The 19,673-nt window shown below is 37.3% G+C and overlaps 1 protein-coding gene across 1 annotated transcript in view; it reads left to right on the top strand.

The window, feature by feature from the left end:
* TTC39C (tetratricopeptide repeat domain 39C) overlaps positions 1 to 19,673 on the top strand; it is a 98,481-nt gene that overhangs the window by 42,770 nt on the left and 36,038 nt on the right. The window contains exons 2-4 of the mRNA XM_074340220.1: positions 7,749 to 7,797; positions 9,218 to 9,346; positions 11,686 to 11,800. Of these exons, the coding sequence (XP_074196321.1) occupies positions 7,749 to 7,797; positions 9,218 to 9,346; positions 11,686 to 11,800 (293 nt within the window). The remainder of the gene's footprint in view (positions 1 to 7,748; positions 7,798 to 9,217; positions 9,347 to 11,685; positions 11,801 to 19,673) is intronic.

The following is a 19,673-nucleotide window of genomic DNA, read 5'->3' as shown; positions in this document are numbered from 1 at the left end:
AAGAAGCGTCTAGAGAAGCATTCAGTAATGCCTTGATTGATGATTGTATGAAGTTAACTCCCGTGGTCCCCTGGGACTGTGATTTTCAATACAGCATGTGTCACAGAAAAGGCAAAGCCCCCTTAAGAGCAGCAGAGGGGTGGGGGTGAATTTGAGCAATTTTTTCTTCAACCCTCAGATCTGGGTTCTCCCGGCTGCAGTGAAAGATGAGGATTACTGCCGTGGGCCAATTAGGTTCAGGTGGCCCTGGATTTCCTTTGTGATACGAAGTCCAGTCTCCCCACACATTTGAAGAGGAGAAAAGTCATTTTGGAGAACTCAAAATTATATAAATATAGAAGTTTCAGAAAAATCAAGGGAAGGCTTAAATTCTAGCCATTTGCCACTGTGTTTAGGGGACAAAATTACATTTGAAGAAACATTTTCAGTTAGGCACAGTCTTATAGTAATTATGCCCATTTATTTAATGGAAAAATATTCCTTTTGAATCAAATGTATCCATTCCCTTTCACTGTATTTCAGGAAACAATATCTTTATCTGTCCAGTTTTTAATATCCTGGAGAAAGTTTGTTTTTTTAAAAATCCATGGCAATGTTAGTAAATATAGAAATAGAGGATCAGTTGCTTCTTTGTATTCTCAACAGTTTTTCTACCCTTGGGAAACTCATTATACAGAAATAAAAATTTAGAGCTATTTTATTACTGATGGTTCATATTTAAAAAGAAAATTATGGCAGTGACCAATAGAAGTCTTCTCATCGAAGGAATCCTCATCAATTCTCATCAAAGGAATTGATCTCTGCAAAAGACATCTTTTGCAGAGGGTTTTTATTTATAAGTTTGTTTTTATTTAACTTTTTATTTTGGAAAATAGTCTACATCTGCCAAAGTACATAAAATAGTTTAATCAATTCCCATGTTCCAGTCAGCAAGTTTCAATAATTATCAAGTCATGGCCAATCTTAGTCTATCTAAATTTCTGCTTACTTTTAATTCTCTTACCTCAAATTATATTTGAAACAAATCCCAGTCCATCATATTATTCATCTGTAGATACTTTCATAAATACCTCTAAAAAAAGATTCCTTAAAATGTAGCCATAATACTATTGCCAGATTTTACTAGTAATTCACTAATACATCAAATATCCATCACTGATCATTTATTTTTTTTCTCTTTAACTTTTTTATTTTTGGTAAGGAAAAACATATAGTAAAGAATGTATACATATGTAAACATGACTGTGTAACTACTTACATCAAGGTAAAGTAATAGGGTATTTCTAGCATTCCAGCATCCTCCCATGGGCTCCTTCTCAGTCAGCATCCCCCAAAGTATCACTGTTCTGACCTCTTTCATCATTAGAGGTTAAAATAGTAGTTTTGAACTTCAAATAAATGGAACACTCAGTATGTACTCTTTTATGTTTATCTTCTTTCAGCATCATGTCCATGAGATTAATTCATGTTTTTTGCCTTTAGCAGTCATTTTTTTCTTTTTCATAGTTGTGAATTATTCCATTGAATGAATATGCTACCATTATTTGATCCATTCTACTATTGATGGATTAGTATGAAACTACTATGAATAATACTACTATTAACAAACCATACATGTGTTTTGGGGGCATAATAATTCAATTTTGTTGTTTACGTGCGCGCGCGCACACACACACATACACACACACACACACATACTCAGGAATGAAATTACTGGGTCATAGAGGAGGCATATATTTAGCTTTAGTAGATACTGCTAAAGAATGTATGAGAGTTCCAGTTGCTCCACATTCTCAGTAACACTTGGTATTGTCAGCCCATACGTAATAAGCATGGCCAATATGATGAGAGTATGTATAGTGGTATCTCATTTTGGTTTTAATTTGCATTTCCTTGATAATTAATGCTTTTCAGGACTTTTTAATATGCTTATTGACTCTTTTGTGAAGTGTCTAAGACTTTTGCCCATTTTTTTTACTGGGTTGTCAGTCATTTTTTACTCAATCATGGGAGTTCTGTACATATTCTGAAGATGATCACTTTGTTAGATGTGTATTGCAAAAATCTTCTCCCAGTCTGTGATCTGCCTCTTACAATCTTTTAATGAGTGAACAGAAATTCTTAACTTCAAGTTTTGATATCAGGTAATGTAGGTCCCTAGCTTTTTTGTTCTTCATATTTGATTTGGCCATTTCTAAGTATCTTGCTTTTCCATATAAACTTTAGAATCCATTTTTCAAAACACAGACACACACACACACACACGCATGCACACAGGAATTTTACTTAGGATTGCATCAAAGTTATAGTTCAATTTAAGAGAAATTAACATTTCAGCAATATTGAGCCTTTCAGTCCATAAGAATTAGTATCTCTTTATTTAGGTTAGTGGTTCACAGCCAGAACTGATTTTGCCATCAGAGGACATTTAACTATGTCTGGAGAATTTCTGGTTGTCACATCATTTTGGGGGGGAGGGGTGGCTGTATGCTACTGGTATTTTGTAAGTCAAGGGTGAGGATACTATTCAATATTCTACAATGCATAGGACAGCCCTCACAACAAAAATTTATCGGGCCCAAAATGTTAAGAATGCCACTGTTGAGAAACCCTAAATTAGGTCTTTTTTTTTTCTAAGTAATGTTTTGAGGTTTCAGTGTAGCAATATTGTACATCTTTGTTAGATTTATCCTTAGATAATTAATATTTTGGTGCTATTGTGAATGATTTTTAAGTTTTATTTTCTAATTGTTGCTAGTGTGTATATGTATGTGTTTATGTATGTGTTTACATTTTGTATGAATATATATTTGTTACTGTTTTACGTCTCTTACATATGTCTTTATGTGTCTGTTGTTTTATATGCCTTTTATTTTAGAGATTATTTTAGTCTCTTTTTGCCCCATATGCTTTTTTATTGTTGTTGAAGAAACTAGGATGCTTTTTCCTGTAGAATTTCCCACGGCTTAGATTTTGCCAGTCATATCAGCATGGCGGTGTTTAATAGGTTCCCCTGTCTTTATGATCATTGCCTGTGTCCATTAATTCACTAGAAGCTGCAAAATGAGATAGTCTGATTCTATCATTTGTTTTTCATTTACAAGCCCAGGATATTTTTGTAAAAAGAGGCCTTCCTCCCTGCCACCCAACTATTATAGTTACTCTGAATCCACAGAGAGAAGGCAGGGTATGTGCTTAGTCCTTCATTTTTAAATCAGTTTTCAAAACAATGAGTTGATTCCCTAGCATCCTCCATAGGCAACCCGTGAGGTGATTTTTGTTTGTTTGTTTGTTTTTTTAAACTAAAAGTATTGTGAGCTTACGGTTTGAACTTATTTGGTATTTCAATCTATTACTGTTTTTACCCTCGTTGATCAAATTGTTCCATGTTTGGCTGGAGGGAACCTCTTCAAGATTCTAATATATATTTTAAACTCCCGTCCTTTCTGCTGTAACAAGATACTCTAGGCTATTTCTTAAACATTTCTTGACCCTGACCTGGAATCAGCCATTTCTTCAAGGAGCCATGGTTTCCTTTACTTAATGTATTTCAAGAGCTAGGCATGCTCGGTACTACTGAGTGGTCATTGTTTCTAGACTTTTTCAGTAGACAGAGCTAGAAGATGTGTATTTTTTAAAGATAAAAAAATTACAATGAGCATTGATTTTCCAGTTCATATTCTGGACTATAAGATTTTTAATTAACTGCATTCTTTTCCTGTTCACAAAATTCTGGGTCTCAACAAATACCAACATACCTACACATTGCTTTATCACAAACTACATACCCAGCAACCTTATAGAACAACAATTCCAACTTAACTGGTAAGACTGTGATTACTGATGACAAATTTTAAAAATATTTGCCATCTTTTGGGTCTGTTTTTAAGAATATTTCATAATAGGCATTTGCTGTCAGATTACTGTTTTTTAAAAGTCTCTTGGAATAGTTAGTGCTCTGTGTCGTTATTTTACCAGTTGGATTTTCATTTAGGTACATTTAATTTATTTTACTTTTTATTTTTAGGGATTGCATTATTAAAATTTAATTTATTATCATGTATGATATTTACATGGTTCCAAAATCAACTCTACAAAACAAAATATTTATAAAGAAGCTTTGTTTCTATCCTTGTTTCTTTTTCCCTATTCTGTCCCTCACCTTGTAGATATCTGTTTTTTTGTTTTATTAATTTATGGGTTATCTTGCCATTGTTTTTTTTTTTTTTTCAATATTAGGAAATCTGTATGTATATATCCTCCCTTCTTTTTATTAAGTGAGATTTTCACTACGTGGTCTATTTCACTTACCCTCACTTCGTCTTTTGTATATCATCTGGTATTTAGAAAGGTTTGTATTTTGGTTCTAATGCTTACCTTTACATAATACACTCCCTCCCGTGGTTTTGGTCACTGTTTATTGGTTCCTAATATGAACATACTGAAATGAGCGAAGAGTCTCTTCCTTCTCCTGGAGCCTAAGTTTCGAAGTAATGATTCTTGTACTCTTTGTGAGAACATTTCCAGATCCCCCAAATGATTAACTTTTATGTAGAAACATGTGGGCCAGAACTGATTAAGATGAGGTACATTAACATAAGATCACTTGAAGTATATTGAGTTAAAAGTAATCCAAGTGGACGAAACAAGTGAGCGTTGTTGGAGAAAGCTCTGTAACACCAGGTTAACGTGCAGTGTGTGAGGGATTACTTGCTTATTGATCAGATGGTTATTGAGTGTCTAATATACCCAGGTGCTGTGAGGTTTACAAAGACGGTGCTTCAAGGAGGAACAAATGTTTACATTGGGCTGCTCTGTCACTTAAATGATAAGATGGTGTGTGAGGTACTAAGGGCTAAGCTAGGGTACCATGAATAATCAATAGCCATGGCTGTCAAAACTAATTTTAGTCAAGAACAAGAAGCATCTGTAGGAACAGTAGGTCCTAGTTTCAGCTTCTTTGATTTCTCAAGTGGCAAAGTGTTACATGCAAGCAAGGGAAGGGAAAACCATAATAATCACTCAATTGAGAAGTGTCTGTTCCTGAAAGGCAGAATCTATGTCATTTCATTCCTTGACTGATTCATGTGTGTTGAATGCCTGCTATATGTAAGGCATGATGGTGATGAGAATTGAGACAGAAAATAGCATTCTACAGGGGACACTGACAGGCAAACCAAATTATAACATAGTGGGGTGGGAGCCTATAATGCTATATCTGTGCAAAGCTGTGGAATGAGAGAACTAACAGCTGTTCTGGTGCAGAGGGTAGAGATGACAGAGACTTCACTCTGCTGTTAGAGGTGCTCTTTGAGCTAGTTCTGTGGGTATGAGTGCTAGCGGGGAGTGCTGCACAAGTGAGTTGACCTTTCTAATTTTTTTCTTGTAGCTTTTAGTACCCTATTAAAATTCTACAGATATTCGCTGTAGAATTTGAGTGGGTATCAAGTATTATAGATGGGGAAGAAATTTCACCAGGTTAACATTGCACATAAATTGAGTTCCTGATCCTTCTTCCTCCCTCCCTCTCCCCACCACCACACACGTATCACACTCTAGTTGGAAAACAGATGTGCATGCTATTTGACTCAGCAATGCTATATCTCTAGCAGTTTATCCCAAGAATATATTTGGACTTGCTTGCAAAGATACATATACAAAGATGTTCATCTGATCATGGGTGTGGGGACAGAGCCAGGAGTGCAGTTTCCAGGCTCTCGGCCTCACATGGAAAGGTGCTGGCTCAGGTAGTAAATGGCCATCAACTGTGATTGCATGGCCATCAGCTGTGGCTAGTTGGCCATCAGCTGTAACCAGTGAGCCATTGGCCACCAATATAACAGCTGTGGCTACGCTAGCAGAAAAATGGGGGCTAGCAAGAACATGGTGGCTGAGCTAGCAAGAGCGGATTGCAGTTAGCATGGCAGGTTGCAGCTAACAAGTGAGGTTGGTTGGTTGGCAGAGAAGTGGACAGCAGGTTGCAGATGGTGTGGATCCTGCTTCCTGTGTCTCCAACCCAGCTTCCAGCGAGACTGTAGTGGTATGACTCCCCTATCTATGGCTCCGTGGGTGTTCCTTTTTGGCTTCACCATGTCCTGCATTCTTATGTGGGGAGCGAGAACTGAGACCACGCATGCCACTCCGAGTGACACATGCGCAGTAAGCAGGGTCTCCCACCCGACAATGGGGTATATATGTATGTATACATATATGTATATACATATAAACGTGCATGTTCCCCTCCTATACCCACTCCCCATGCCCCAAACACACCCTCAATTTGGACACAAACTAAATTTTCAGTAGAGGATTGACTAAATACATTGTTCTTGTGTTCTTTTTATGACCGTGTATTATTTACATAATTAAAAAATGGTAAAATTGTTTTTCTTTAACAAGGCAATTGTAACTTGCTTTCCCCTTTAGTGCAATTTATAGAGATTTAGATTTTGTACTGGCTGTGAATTTGAAGCAGAAAGTTTATGTTCTTTGAATTGGTATTAGTTTGATTTTGTTTCATATTTGGCTTACGTGTAAAATTGGATAATGACTGCATTACAGTGGGGGAGTGACTGACTCTAGAGAGGCACTCTTGTTTTTTATTTATTAAATTTATTGGGTTAACAAAATTATATAGGTTTCAGGTGTACAGTTTTATAATACATCACCTATATATTGTATTGTATGTACCACCCAAAGTCAAATTTCCTTCAGGCACCATATGTTTGACCCTCTTTTACCCTCTTTTAACTCCTATCCTTTCCCCTTATCCTCTGGTAACCTCTAAACTGTTATCTGTATCTGTGAGTTTTTGTTTGTTTGTTGCTTTCAGTTTTACATCCCATATATGAGTGAAATCATATGGTTCTCATTTTTTTCCATCTGACTTATTTCACTTAGCACAAAATCTCAAGATCAATCCATATGGTCACAAATGGCAGCATTTCATCTTTTCTTATGGCCCAGTAATATTCCATTGTATATATGTATGTCTTCTTTATCCATTCATCTATTGAAGGACACTTCGGTTGTTTCGATGTCTTGGCCACCGTGAATAATGCTGCAATGAACATGGGGGTACATACATCTTTATAGATAAATGTTTTCAGATTTTTGGGGTAAATACCCAGAAGAAGGATTGCTGGGTCATGTGGTAGTTCTAGTCTTAATTTTTTGAGGAACCTTCATACTGTTTTCCGTAGCATGTGTACCAGTTTACATTCCCACCAGCAGTGTCTGAGGGTGCCTTTTTCTCCACAACCTCTCCAACACGTGTTGTGATTTGTCTTATTGATGATCGCCATATGACAGGTGTGATGTGGTATTAGGGAGGCATTCTGAAAGTTACTGGGATGGGATAAGTGGATTTACAAGGTGTGGCTAAGCGGTAAAAACCCTTTGGTCTGCTCTTAAAATGAAACATATGTAAAGTTTTGAATATGTTTTGCATGTTTAAAATTATTATTAACCTTTCTTTGGCCATGTGTTTTGCAGATGTTGGATTGTTTCATTAAGGCAGTCTCTCTTATAATTTGACTTTATTGTTTGCCTAGCTTTGAAGAAGCAGGGGCAGATTCTGTCTTAGCAGATATATATGCCTCTAACTTTTTTCTTAGGGCAATTTAATCTGCTTGAAGACCTTAAATTCTTTTATCCAATTGTTAGTAATATATCATGATCCTGATATATCAAATGTTTTTAAAATAAAAGTTTAGAATAAAAATAATTTTATTTTGTTTCCTTAACAGAAATCATAGCCCATTAATGAGTTTTGGAGCCAGCTTTGTGAGTTTTTTGGTAAGTTGATATGGGGAGAGGTATTGGAATGAAGGAAATGAGTATATAATGTATTCTTTTAGTGGCTACTGGCTGTATAGATATACTATTCTGAAAGATCTTTTAGAGTTTAAAACTGGAATAAAGTTTTTGCTATTAATCATCACCTATAAGATATCCTCTTTCCCAATTTTAAAAATGAAGTGCTTATACCTTGTAAAGTATTCTGTTTTTTCCCAACCAAAATCATTTTAAATAAAAATACAATTGAAAGATCTTTCCAAAAAATTAAAACTGTGTTAGAGTCTTAAAAAGTCAGACTTTGGATAATAAACATTTGCTCTAAAATTATTGAATAAATGTGGACTGGAAGACAAGTTAAATTAGTGAAGCTAAAGTTTGTCAGTTACTATTGCATTTTAAAATGTAATTTATTTATGAGTTGAAGGAATAGGTTGCAGTTAGGTTTTAAAGTAAATTGGGCAATGTGAAAAATTGCATGCTTTTTATTTTTCAGAAACACATCACATAAACTACTTTCAAACACATAATTTTAAAAAAAATCATAGAATTATATAGTAACCAAAAAAAAAAAAGTTATGAGTAGAGACCCAGAGAAGTAAAATGAAAAAAGCATGTAGATCCCAAATTTAGAAAGAAATCAGTAAATGGGTGTGGTGTGCACAGCCTGGCAGCTCCCAGCCTCAGGCACCAGACCAGCTTCTGCTGACATGGATTTTCATTCAAGCTATTTATTTCCTTAAAATTTTTAAGGCCTACTGTTTACAAGAAAATATAGTTTCCTACCTTAAGGAAAATGGTACTGGGTGGGTGAGTATTGTAACATCAGTGCGACACAACCAGAGGTTTGGCTGGGTGGAAGAGGTGGGTGGGGAGGGGGACTGTGGCAGGGTTGAGATTTGCTTAGGAAAAAGAATATGGTGGGGAGACGTGGGCAAAGGTATCTGTGGTTTGGTTTGGCTAGAGTGGAAAAGTAGGTTAGAGTCCTGCTGAGGAGGCCTAGAGTGCCCCGGAGCGATTGGCTGAACGTGGTAGGCAATGGACAGCTACATCCAGTGAGTTCATTAGGGCCTTCCAAGACCCTTGTGGACTGGCTGTGCCCCTGTAGCCCATCATCTCAGAAAACTCAGTCCTACTTGGTGAAAGTAGCAGGTTTTCAACAGAGAAGGGATTGCCCCTACCCAGTCAAGTGTGACCTGAAAAAATCTACCAGGATCAGGTGCATGGAAACAAGCTGTCAGTGGAATTTTTCACTGTAGTTGCTATAAAGTGAGTTCTTTGTAAGTGAACCCATTGCAATGGCCCCTGAAAAGACTGATTTTTCAAAGAACACCTACTAACTGATGTTTCCTAATAAATTGGTCTAAATTTTCACACACTTACTGATTCATTCATTCCTTCCTTATTTCTTTCTTGGAAGAATGCCATGATGACATTTGAGGAAGAAAAGATGCAGTTGGCATGTGATGACTTAAAAACTACAGAAAAGCTGTGCGAAAGTGAAGAGGCTGGAGTACTTGAAACAATCAAGAATAAAATTAAGAAGAATGTAAGTACCATACCCTTAGGTTACAAACTGTGTGCCACTTATTTAAAACATTGCTCATTTCCTTAGTTTTTGGTATTTAGAATATAGCTGAAAGCACCAAGTGTTTCTTATGGCTTTTGATCATGTAAAATGTATTTCTTAAAACAAGAGAAGCCCCCTTCAGTCATTAGAGCCATTCAGTGCACGTTCTTAAGGTATCTTAACATTATCGTCTTCCATAATGGGCCACGTAGCAAGGGCTTTGAAATCAGGCTTTCATATATGCAATTCATATACAGTACATTTTGGCATAATTCAGGAATTCAGCTGTTTACCTACCTTTCCCAGGCCTCACCAGCCTTTGGTTACAAATAAAGTCACAATAATAACCATAATCCACTTTTCTTGATTTTTCAGCGCTAAAGTTCTAGGCTTTGGAGAGGTAGCCTCCTACCCCTGATATTTCTGGAGTACCCAGGGGTCTCACGTATGTCACTTATTTAGCTCACAAATCAGACTGTTGGTTATAGTCATCAAAAGCCACCTGTCTTTTCTGCTCCTTCATATCAGTCCAGGTTGCTTCACCTCTGCTCTTGTTTATGATGTCCACCATGAAAAAGCCACTGATGGGCCGAGAGTGCTGTGTCCTAATGCTCCAGAAAGGCCAGAGTTTCTCTTGATTGCACTCTCTACAAACCTTGCATCTAATCAATGTGCAAGTCCTGTTGACTCTCTTAAATACCGCCTGAATTCATCTACTTCTCCCCATCCTCCTGCCACTTCCCTAAGTCAGCCACCAACTCTACTTTCATAAGATAGCCCTCACTGGCATTTCTTCCTCTTATCTTATGGCTATCTAATTCATTCTCCATAATACAGTCACTAAAATGCAAATAATCTGTTGCTGGCTTCATTTTCAGTGTCCCTGTCCCCCACCATTGCCATTGCAATAAGTCCAAGCTCCTTAATGTGACTGCCTTGGCACTTACTTTTCCTCTGCTTAGGACACTCCCCTCCCTCTTGACCTGCTTCATACTCATTCTTTACTTCATCTGAAATGTCATTTTCTCCAAGGACTCTTGCCTGAGCCCCCAAACCTTGTTGTGTCTCCTATGGGTTCTCATAGGTCCTTACACATTGTCCTTCAGAGCGCTTACTACACATTACATGGTAATAAGATCAACCTTCCCTCATTCAACTGTACCTTTATTTACATGTCTGTCCTCAGTATCTAGTATCATGCCTAGCATATATGTTAATATTTAACATTTGTAATGGGTCCTTGCAATTTAAAAAGCATTGTCACATGCAGTATCTTATTAGCCCTTCCAACAACCCTGCAGAGTAGGTCTTATTACAAGCAAAGAAACCAAAGCATCAATAGATTGACTTTTACCTAAGCAAACAAAGCAATGAGTACTGGGACTAAATCATGAACACCTGTGACCATGATAAATTATGCTAACCTAGAAAAAAGGCAAACTGATCATTTTGTTGTGTATACTATGGTCATATTTGCAAAAATCCTCTCATTTTTTATATCATTGTGAAAGCGTATGAAAGCTATTTTGCTTATTTACTTTGTATTAAGAATGCAGTGTTCTATTTCAGAATGATGTTTCTTCATTTAGAAACAGTCTTTACAATAAAGACTAATAACTTATAAAAAATAGGGTTTTGGGTTTTTTTTGCTTATTTTATTTATTTTTGAAGACCTAAAATGGAGAATTTCCTAAAATACTTAAATGACCTACATTTTAGCAACCATTAGTGAGGGCTATAAACTAGTATTTTATAGAGGTAGTCAGCTTAGAGGTTATGACTTAAATTTCAAGTTCGGCATCTGATTAATTCAAAGCTAATTTTTAATTCCAGGGTGTCTTCTCCCAACTTAAAATGTAATCAGTTTCTAACCCTCACATCCCAGTGAGAAATGAACCCTAATATCAATCTTTCCTGAAGGTAGATGGCCTCAAAGTGGCTTTTCAGGTTATCTACTTTGGGGAATGTTTTATATCTTTAGTGATTTTTATTTTGGATAAGTAACAACTTACATTGTTTTAAAAAAGGTAAAACTCTGAAGTTCTCTGTTGGCTTTTATGTTTTCCATGAGCTTAGTTTTTATCATTTAGAATATGTCTTTCAGTTATAATGCTTTTCAGCATTATATTGTTATCAAAGCAAAGCTAGACCAAATGGGAATATAGAACTACCAGGCTCATGGTATCAGTTTGGTCTTGGCTTTCAGTAACTGCCTTGTTTCAGTGAAATTATTTTGCACAATAAACTAAAGATTGTATGGAAGGAGTATTGTTTTTGTGCGTGACTTAATCAGTGTGTGCTTTCTTCCCACCAAACAGGTTGATGTCCGAAAATCTACCCCTTCTATGGTTGATCGGCTTCAGAGGCAGATAATCATAGCCGACTGTCAAGTTTACCTGGCTGTGCTCTCGTTTGTAAAACAAGAATTGTCAGGTATGCTGAAGCATTGTTTTTAACGGCTTTCACTATTCAGTGAACACAATGGGTAATAATCTTTCTTTAGAACGCCTCATATCTCAGTCTTTGAAAATGTGTGGCACCTTTTGGGTCACGATACTGATTTATTACTTGGAAAATTGAAACCACAGTTGCTTAAGGTGTGTTTAGTGTTTGGTACTTTTAGTACCAAAGTCTGTTTCATCCTCTTGTCTCAAGATAGTTGTCATACTTAGAGAAATTACCAGTAGATGGATGGAAATTACTATGGATGGATGGATGGATGGATGGATGGATGGATGGATGGATGGATGGATGGATTGATTTTTAGATAGATTTTTCTGGTGGGAATAAAGTTGTGATAATAACCTTTACACCTAAATATAACTAGTTTAAATTTAAATTTTTCTGGAAATTGTTATTGAAGACCTGAGCACATACTAAAGATTTCCTAATATACACTTGAATGATCTACATTTGAACAACCTTTAGAAAGGGATATAAACTAATTTCTTAATTAATTTGTTCAAGGAAAATGTTTTTCCCAGTTTTCTAGCTTTAGTGTCTTGAGTAATATAGACTCACAGTGACTTTCTAATAGCTCGCTGTAAGACTGCCTGACATTGACACTAATTCTTCTGCTTATGTGGCTGTGTGCCTCTCTGATACTGACAGTGGAAATCTGCCACTTTGGTAGATAGAATACTTGGGGGGAAAATGAAAATTCAAAATGGAAATCAATTAAAATTCACAATCAGAAAAGCATTTTCTTCCAACCCTTGAATTAAGAAGGGTATATTGCTGCTAAGTTATAATACACACGTTCCTTACTAGACTCCCAGAAACTAGTTCTCTTCAATTCTTTTCTCTCTATCTCATACTTGAGGATGCTTTGTTTTTATTTGGCTCAGGTTAAAAGTGGAATCTAACTATTATTTTTCCAAATTTTGGACTTCCTAGAATCTATCCTTTTCTTTAAATATGTTCTATGATTGTACTTTGGCCTTTGCTTTGGTTTAATCTTTTTTTTCTCTTTAATTCTCAGGATTCTCCCAATAACTTATTTATATGGTCGAGGGCTTATAGCTCATGTGAATTTTCTATAATGTAATAATATTAAGGTCCCCATTGGAGCTCCATACTGACATATATGTAAAAGAGTAACAGAACTTTCTGGACCTCTTGTGCTAAGACAGGAGCTCTGGTGTGATCTGTGATTTTGTATTTTTTCCTGATACTCAAGGACCTTTTTAAGGAGCTAATTTTAGCCATTAAGAAAAAATCTGTTAAGAGAGAAGGTTAAATCAAATGTAGTAAAATATTTGGGGAATCAGAGGAAAGGGTATCTGGGAATTCTTTGTATTAATCTTGCAACTCTTCTATCAGTCTGAAAGTATACAAAAATTTTAAGAGGGTGTATCTGACCTTCATTTGTTTATTCATTGGTCCATTCAACAAATAATTATTGAGTACATACAGTGTGTTAGGCACTGTGTTACATGAGCAAACAGAGGCCATGGTCCCTGCCCTCATGAAATTTAGTATCACCAGTTAGTATTTATTTTTAAATTATTCGGATTATAAAATTACTAAATACCGGGGGTGCCAAAAAATGTGTACGTATGACTTGTATTCATCTTTTGTTATCGGTATATATTGAGAGTTACAATTTTAATAAAGTTTTTTCCTTTCTTAAAATGTGTATACATTTTTTTGATACCCTCTATATTGTTAAAGAGAATTTGGAAAATAGAGAAAAATAAGAAAGAAAGCAAGTCATCACTAATCTCACCACTTGGAGAAAAATCACTCTCTTTATTGATCTGTAATAATCTGTTTTATGTTTTTTTGTATTTCTTTTCCAAAATCGAATCTATAGTGTTTTGTATCCTACGTTTCCCTCCTAGTTTATATTTTACATATTTCCCCTGTAACTCAGTTTCAAAATATAATTTTAACAAATAGCATATTGGTTTATCATATGAACATTCTGTAATTTATTTAATAATTCATCTCAGATATTCAGATATTCTCTGCTTTTTTTGTTTGTTTTTGTTATTAGTGAAGCCAAAGCTATTTTTTTTTTGTTTTTAATTTTTTTTTAAGTTTATTGGGGTGACAGTTGTTAGTAAAATTACATAGATTTCAGGTGTACAATTCTGTATTACATCATCTATAAATCCCATTGTGTGTTCATCACCCAGAGTCAGTTCTCCTTCCATCACCATATATTTGATCCCCCTTACCCTCATCTCCCACTCCCCTCCCCCTTACCCTCTGGTAACCACTAAACTATTGTCTGTGTCTATGAGTTTTTGTTTCTCATTTCAAACCTATTTTTATATTTCATCCATAAACTGTATTTCTTTAACAAATTACCTTGTAAAATGGCCTTTATGCATTCTCCCAGTAGGTTGATGCTAATTAATTATTTAATCCTGTTTATCATAGATTTTTAGCAGTGCTCTTGGTTCTTCCTGAAGCCATAGTGTTTATTGAATGTAATATTGATATTGAAATAAAAATTCTGACATGCATGAGAACCTCAGTTTCTAATAAATGTAAATAGTAGTCATTTGCTTTATGAATAGCTCAGTATTTGTTTCAAACAAACATAACCAAAAGTGGGTTTTATTTGCCTTTCAGAAACACACTGGTTTATTAAACTATAAAATATTTATGCACTTCTTCGCTGGGGTCCATTTCTTAGAAAACATTTTTGATGGATAATTTTCTTGGGGGAGAAACTCCTTCTTGGGATGTTTGTTATAGGTGCCCCTCCCCTACCCCTTGAGTGGGTAGCACAGAGTGGGTGGGGGTGCACACGCTTACCTGAGCTCCAGGTAGACATGAGTGTGTGTGAATTTTGTCATGCTTCACACTTTTATTACAGTTCTTGTCCTTTACCTCATTTGATCTTCTTTATAATGAATTGCTCCATCTCTCTTCATTTTCCCATACTACTTTGTAAGTATCTTTTTAATATTCAGGGCCTTTTGTTTCAGTGAACATATATTAATTACTTTTGTAATAAAAAGAAATTATTTTTAAAACCTATATTATGGCACTTGCCACCTTCTTTTATGTTTCTTTTATTTCCTTGTGAACTTGAAGATAGGCCCTGTGGGGACAGAGGCAGGAGTGCAGCTCTCACCCTCATGTGGAAAGGTGCTGGCTAAGGTAGTAAATGGCCACCAACTGTGACTGGATGGCCATCAGCTGTAACCAGTGAGCCATTGGCCACTAATATAACTCCCGTAGCTACACTAGCAGAAAATAGGGGCTAGGAAGAAGATGGTAGCAAAAGTGGATTGCAGTTAGCATGGCAGATTGCAGCTAGCAAGTGGGGTTGGTTGACAGAGAGAAGCAGACGGCAGGTTGTGGATCGTGTGGATCCTGCTTCCTGTGTCTCCAACCCAGGCGCCAGCGAGACTATAGTGGTATGACTCCCCTGTCTGTGGCTCCATGGGTGTTCCTTTTTGGCCTCACCATATCCTGCGTTCTTATGTGGGGAGCAGGACCAGAGACCCTGCATGACACCCTGCATGACAGGCCCCATGTCTGACTTTTTGTTTGGCATAATATATGAACAATAAATTTTCCTCAAATTGTTTGCCTTATTTTACAGGTAAGGCAGTTGAGGCTGAATGATTCGGTTGAGGGTGAACGATTTTCACAGCTTGTTAATGATGACAGAACCAGCAACTGAGCCATGTCACATCTGAATTCCTAGTGTTCTCACCATTTTCCCAACACCTAGGTTTGGTTACCTGAGCCACCACCCTCCAAGTGGCTGAGAAGCCGGAGTTTCTCAGGCCTTCTCCCTCACGGCCCATGCCTACTTTCTCCCCAGGCCCTAAGGAAGTAGCCCCTGGAGTCGTATAACTGCCTGCTGTTGACTCACATGCTTCTCCAGGCCACATTCTGTATGTGGCCATTGGAGCCATCTTTCTAAAAGTTGATACATGTGTGCTTTAAACACTTAGCTGTTCTGCGTTACCTACAAGGTAAAGTCTAAATTCCTTCCTCAGGAGGCATGTAGGGACCTGGCTCCCTTCCCAGCCTCCCTGCCTTCTCGCCACCGCATCTAGTTAAGCAGAGCTCCTTGCAGTGCCCTGAATGCCCTTTGCTGCCTCATGTCTTTGTGCAGACTACCCTCAGCTTGGAACTCCCCCAGCCCGTTTATGCTTCTCTCTTGCCCATCCAGGTGAGCCCAGACCAACTTACTTCATGGACTCCTTCCTCGCTGACTTCATCATCAGACCTTTGTTGCTCTGCATGTACCCTGTACATAGCCAGTCAGAGCATTCATAGCACAGCAATACAAATTTTATTTACATGTCTGCCACAGTATTAGGCTGTAAACTCCTTGAGGGGAGGGACTTGTGTCTACCTGCAGTCTCTTTCCTCATATTTATTGAGCACTTACTATGTGTCAGACACTGCAAGGTGATAGGTGCTAATAGTCTAGAGATGAGGGAGATGTAGCTCTTTCCCTGAGGGAACTGATGGTTTAGAAGGGAAAAAAGAGGAGTAAAAACATTATAATTCACAGTGATAACTGTGCAACAAACTTAAAGAGAGTCTGGAGGCTTTGCTAGAAATACCCAGCTTGGCAAAAATCCAGAAGTATTCCAAAGAAGAAAGAAAAGTTAAAAGTTCTTATAGTAAAAAGTACATTCTTGAGAATGATCAGCCCTGCATTCTTAGCCCTAGGATTGGTACAGGATGGTTATCGCTCAGATGTCAGGCCGTCAGGATGATGGATGCCAGGTGATTTGAAGATGGGTGCAATCAGGTCTGGATACATGAGTCCTCAGGGGGTAACCAGGTGGCCTGAATATGTGAGTCCTTCAGTGGGTAATTAGAAAGTTACCTGGAGGTCCAGATGTATATCCAGGCATTGATGTAAGACTGGAAAGTTAAAAAAAAATTAAGTTCCCAGGCTAGTTAGAACAAGAATGGAGTATTTCCTCATGCTTCAATATTTGTAATGGCAATATTTTAACAGCTTGGTTAAAATGACTCCATCTTATATATTCCAAATCCTTACTCTTTCCTCGGTACTTTAACCCGTAGACATGTAAGTTAGTCATAGAGGTTGCACAGGGTATGAGCAGTTCCTAATCCCTGGCCTGGGGAGATCAAGGATCCCTGATTCTGTCCCTGAGCAGGCTTATAAGGAATGGAAGTCCATTTTCTTCCCTGTGTCCCTGGCACCTGATATAGTGCCCTTGCCTAGCACATGTGGGGTTTGTAATATGTGAATTACAGGAAGGGTGATGCCATTCAGGAAAGAGATGCATGGTATTGAACCCTAAGGAGCCCCCAAAATACCTGGGATTGGAGAAGTGAGTCTATTGGAAGTCTGTTGACAGGGTAAAGATAATAATACCTAGTTCAAACTAAATCATCTGTTTTCCCTTTCAAAGTCTATTATGTGGATAATAGAAAAGGCAAGCCTCAATTTACCTTCCCTTTTAGGGATAACCAGCCTCATCTAGAACAAGTGAACAAACAGAATGCTATGGTAGGCGCACTCTCACCAGATACAATCTCTGCTGAAACATCTACAAATTTTTTTCCAAACTCACTTTGGGATAACTTGATATTTTCATCTACCAGACAACTCTTGCCCTTTCCCAGGAAGAACCCCCTCACTTCACCCCTGCCCGTTCATGGGGACAGGGTTTCCTCTCTCCCCTACATGTCCCAGCTGATTAAAGCTGGCACCAGTAGGGGATCGCAAATGGTCTTTGGTTTTCTGCTCTCTGTGTCTTCCTCCACAGGCACAGATAATACTGGCTGAATGATTTATATTTGACCTTTCCAAAGAGTCATATGGAAGGCTGTGCAGAGTGTAGGCTCTTGACTACTGCTTTCTCTGCTTGTTGGGAAGATGTGTGCTTACAGACCACATTGATAGGCCATTGAGCTAAGAGTCCCTCCTGCAGGAGCTGAGGTGCTGTATGCTGCCCGCCCTGCCCTGACCCTCACTCAGCCTTTGCTCATCCACTCAGGGTCTGTCTGTCCTCAGACGTTTTAGTCACAGTATTTAGGACTGGGAGTAGTAGAACAAGTCCTGGGATACCTGTCTCAGTGCCAAAGTGAACTTACAAAGTTGTAAAAACAAAATCTCCCTCTACATGTGCATTCAGTTCGTTTTGCACATATTTCAGTTTCTAATCTTTGACTTAGTCAAAGCTTTGGGCTCTATTTACTTGGCTCAAATTAAAGGCATTGGTACTTGTTACTATAAATTTTAACATGTCCTTTTAAACAATGGGCGCCTAAACGCCTCTCTTAGGCAAACAATCAAAGACATGTTGAATTCATTTCATTTCATATAAAAATGGAGTTTTTATCACGTTGTTTTGTTTCATTAACTGAGTTCTGTGAAGTTGGCATTGGTGGATTTTTATATTTGTTTCTATTGCTACCATCCTTTTCTGTAACTCTTCACCTGAGATCTGGATGGTTTCCCTAGCACTAGTCCCTTCAACCCCAGTTGTACAAATTCCCTGCTTTTCTGTGCAGGTGTCCTTCCTCAGCTGGACAGCAGGGGCCGCCATCATCAGAGCACGCCATCCCTACACCCTTTTGTCCCAGTGCCCCTTTTGGCTCTGCCTGTAAACAACTTGTCCGTCTGTGCCTCCATACCCACATTCCTGTTTCTCTCGCCTGGAATCCTGCCTTCCCCTTAATGGCAGCTTCACTTCCTTAATAACACTACAGTAGCCTGGAAAATGCAGGATGAAAAATGGAGTTACATTTTCCCCTCTAAATTTCCAGTTAGGCATGGGGATAGAAGGGCGTCAAGTTTCCTTCTAAAATCTTGCAATACTTAATTTGTGCTTTCTAATTTATGTATTTATTACATAGAAAACAATCGAGTGAGAAAACAGAAATTAAAAAAAAAAATTATTCATAATGTCAACACTGTTTTCATTTTTCTGTGTATTACCCAGTGGAGCATATACATAAATATAGTCCTATCATACACACTTATTTTCTTATTTGTTTTATTTTCTAATTTTATTGTGGGCATTTGGAGGGCTGATATTATTTGTACCTTATAGTTCTTTTGTGTTCCTCAGGTGCCAAGCACAGTCCTAAACCAAAATGGGAACTTAATAGCTGATTAATATTTTTAAGGTTTTGCAAGTTTTCCTTCATTTTTTAAAATTCATAGCCAATGTTTATTTCACTTCAGTTAGATCCCAGTTGCTTTTGTGTTCTCAAGTATGTGTGCTAGTTTCCTATTTCAAGAATATATGTTAGTTTCCCATTGTTTTCTTTTTACATTTTCCTATTCAGTTTTTGGCTTTTTGGATCATAACTGAGAGTCATCTTTCATGTTTGTGCACATATTTGAATGACCGAAACACTTTGCTAGCATACAGAGACGCTCCAGAGTTTTCTCAAACCTTTCCTTTCCCACAATATTTCTATTTAGGAGGGGAAAAGTCACTGAGACTCCTGAAGGCAGGATTTGTGTCATTTCTTGTTCAGTGCCTGAAATGTAGTATGTGCTCAGTAAATGTTTTTGTTAAATTGAACTGAATGTAAATACATTGTTTCAAACATGTATTTTATAATTACAAAGTTATAAAAATAGTTCTCTTTCTAAAAAAGCTTTTATAGAGTGATTTGGTTTGCTCGTTCATCCTGTCTTATAGCATTCTTTTCACTGCACTTAGGCTATAGGACATTAAGAATCTGGAACTTGTAGAATGATTATGTTTTGAATTGTGATCTCATAGGAGATACGGTCATTATTTGTCAGAAAATTAATACATTTAAGTCGAATAATAGCTTGATTCCATGGATTGGGGGTCCTCAAGACCCTCAGGTTCAATGATTTGCTTGG

Source organism: Rhinolophus sinicus, linkage group LG09 (assembly GCF_036562045.2).
Source record: "Rhinolophus sinicus isolate RSC01 linkage group LG09, ASM3656204v1, whole genome shotgun sequence".
NCBI classification, from domain to species: Eukaryota; Metazoa; Chordata; class Mammalia; order Chiroptera; family Rhinolophidae; genus Rhinolophus; species Rhinolophus sinicus.
This window is presented reverse-complemented; position numbering and strand designations above follow the sequence as displayed.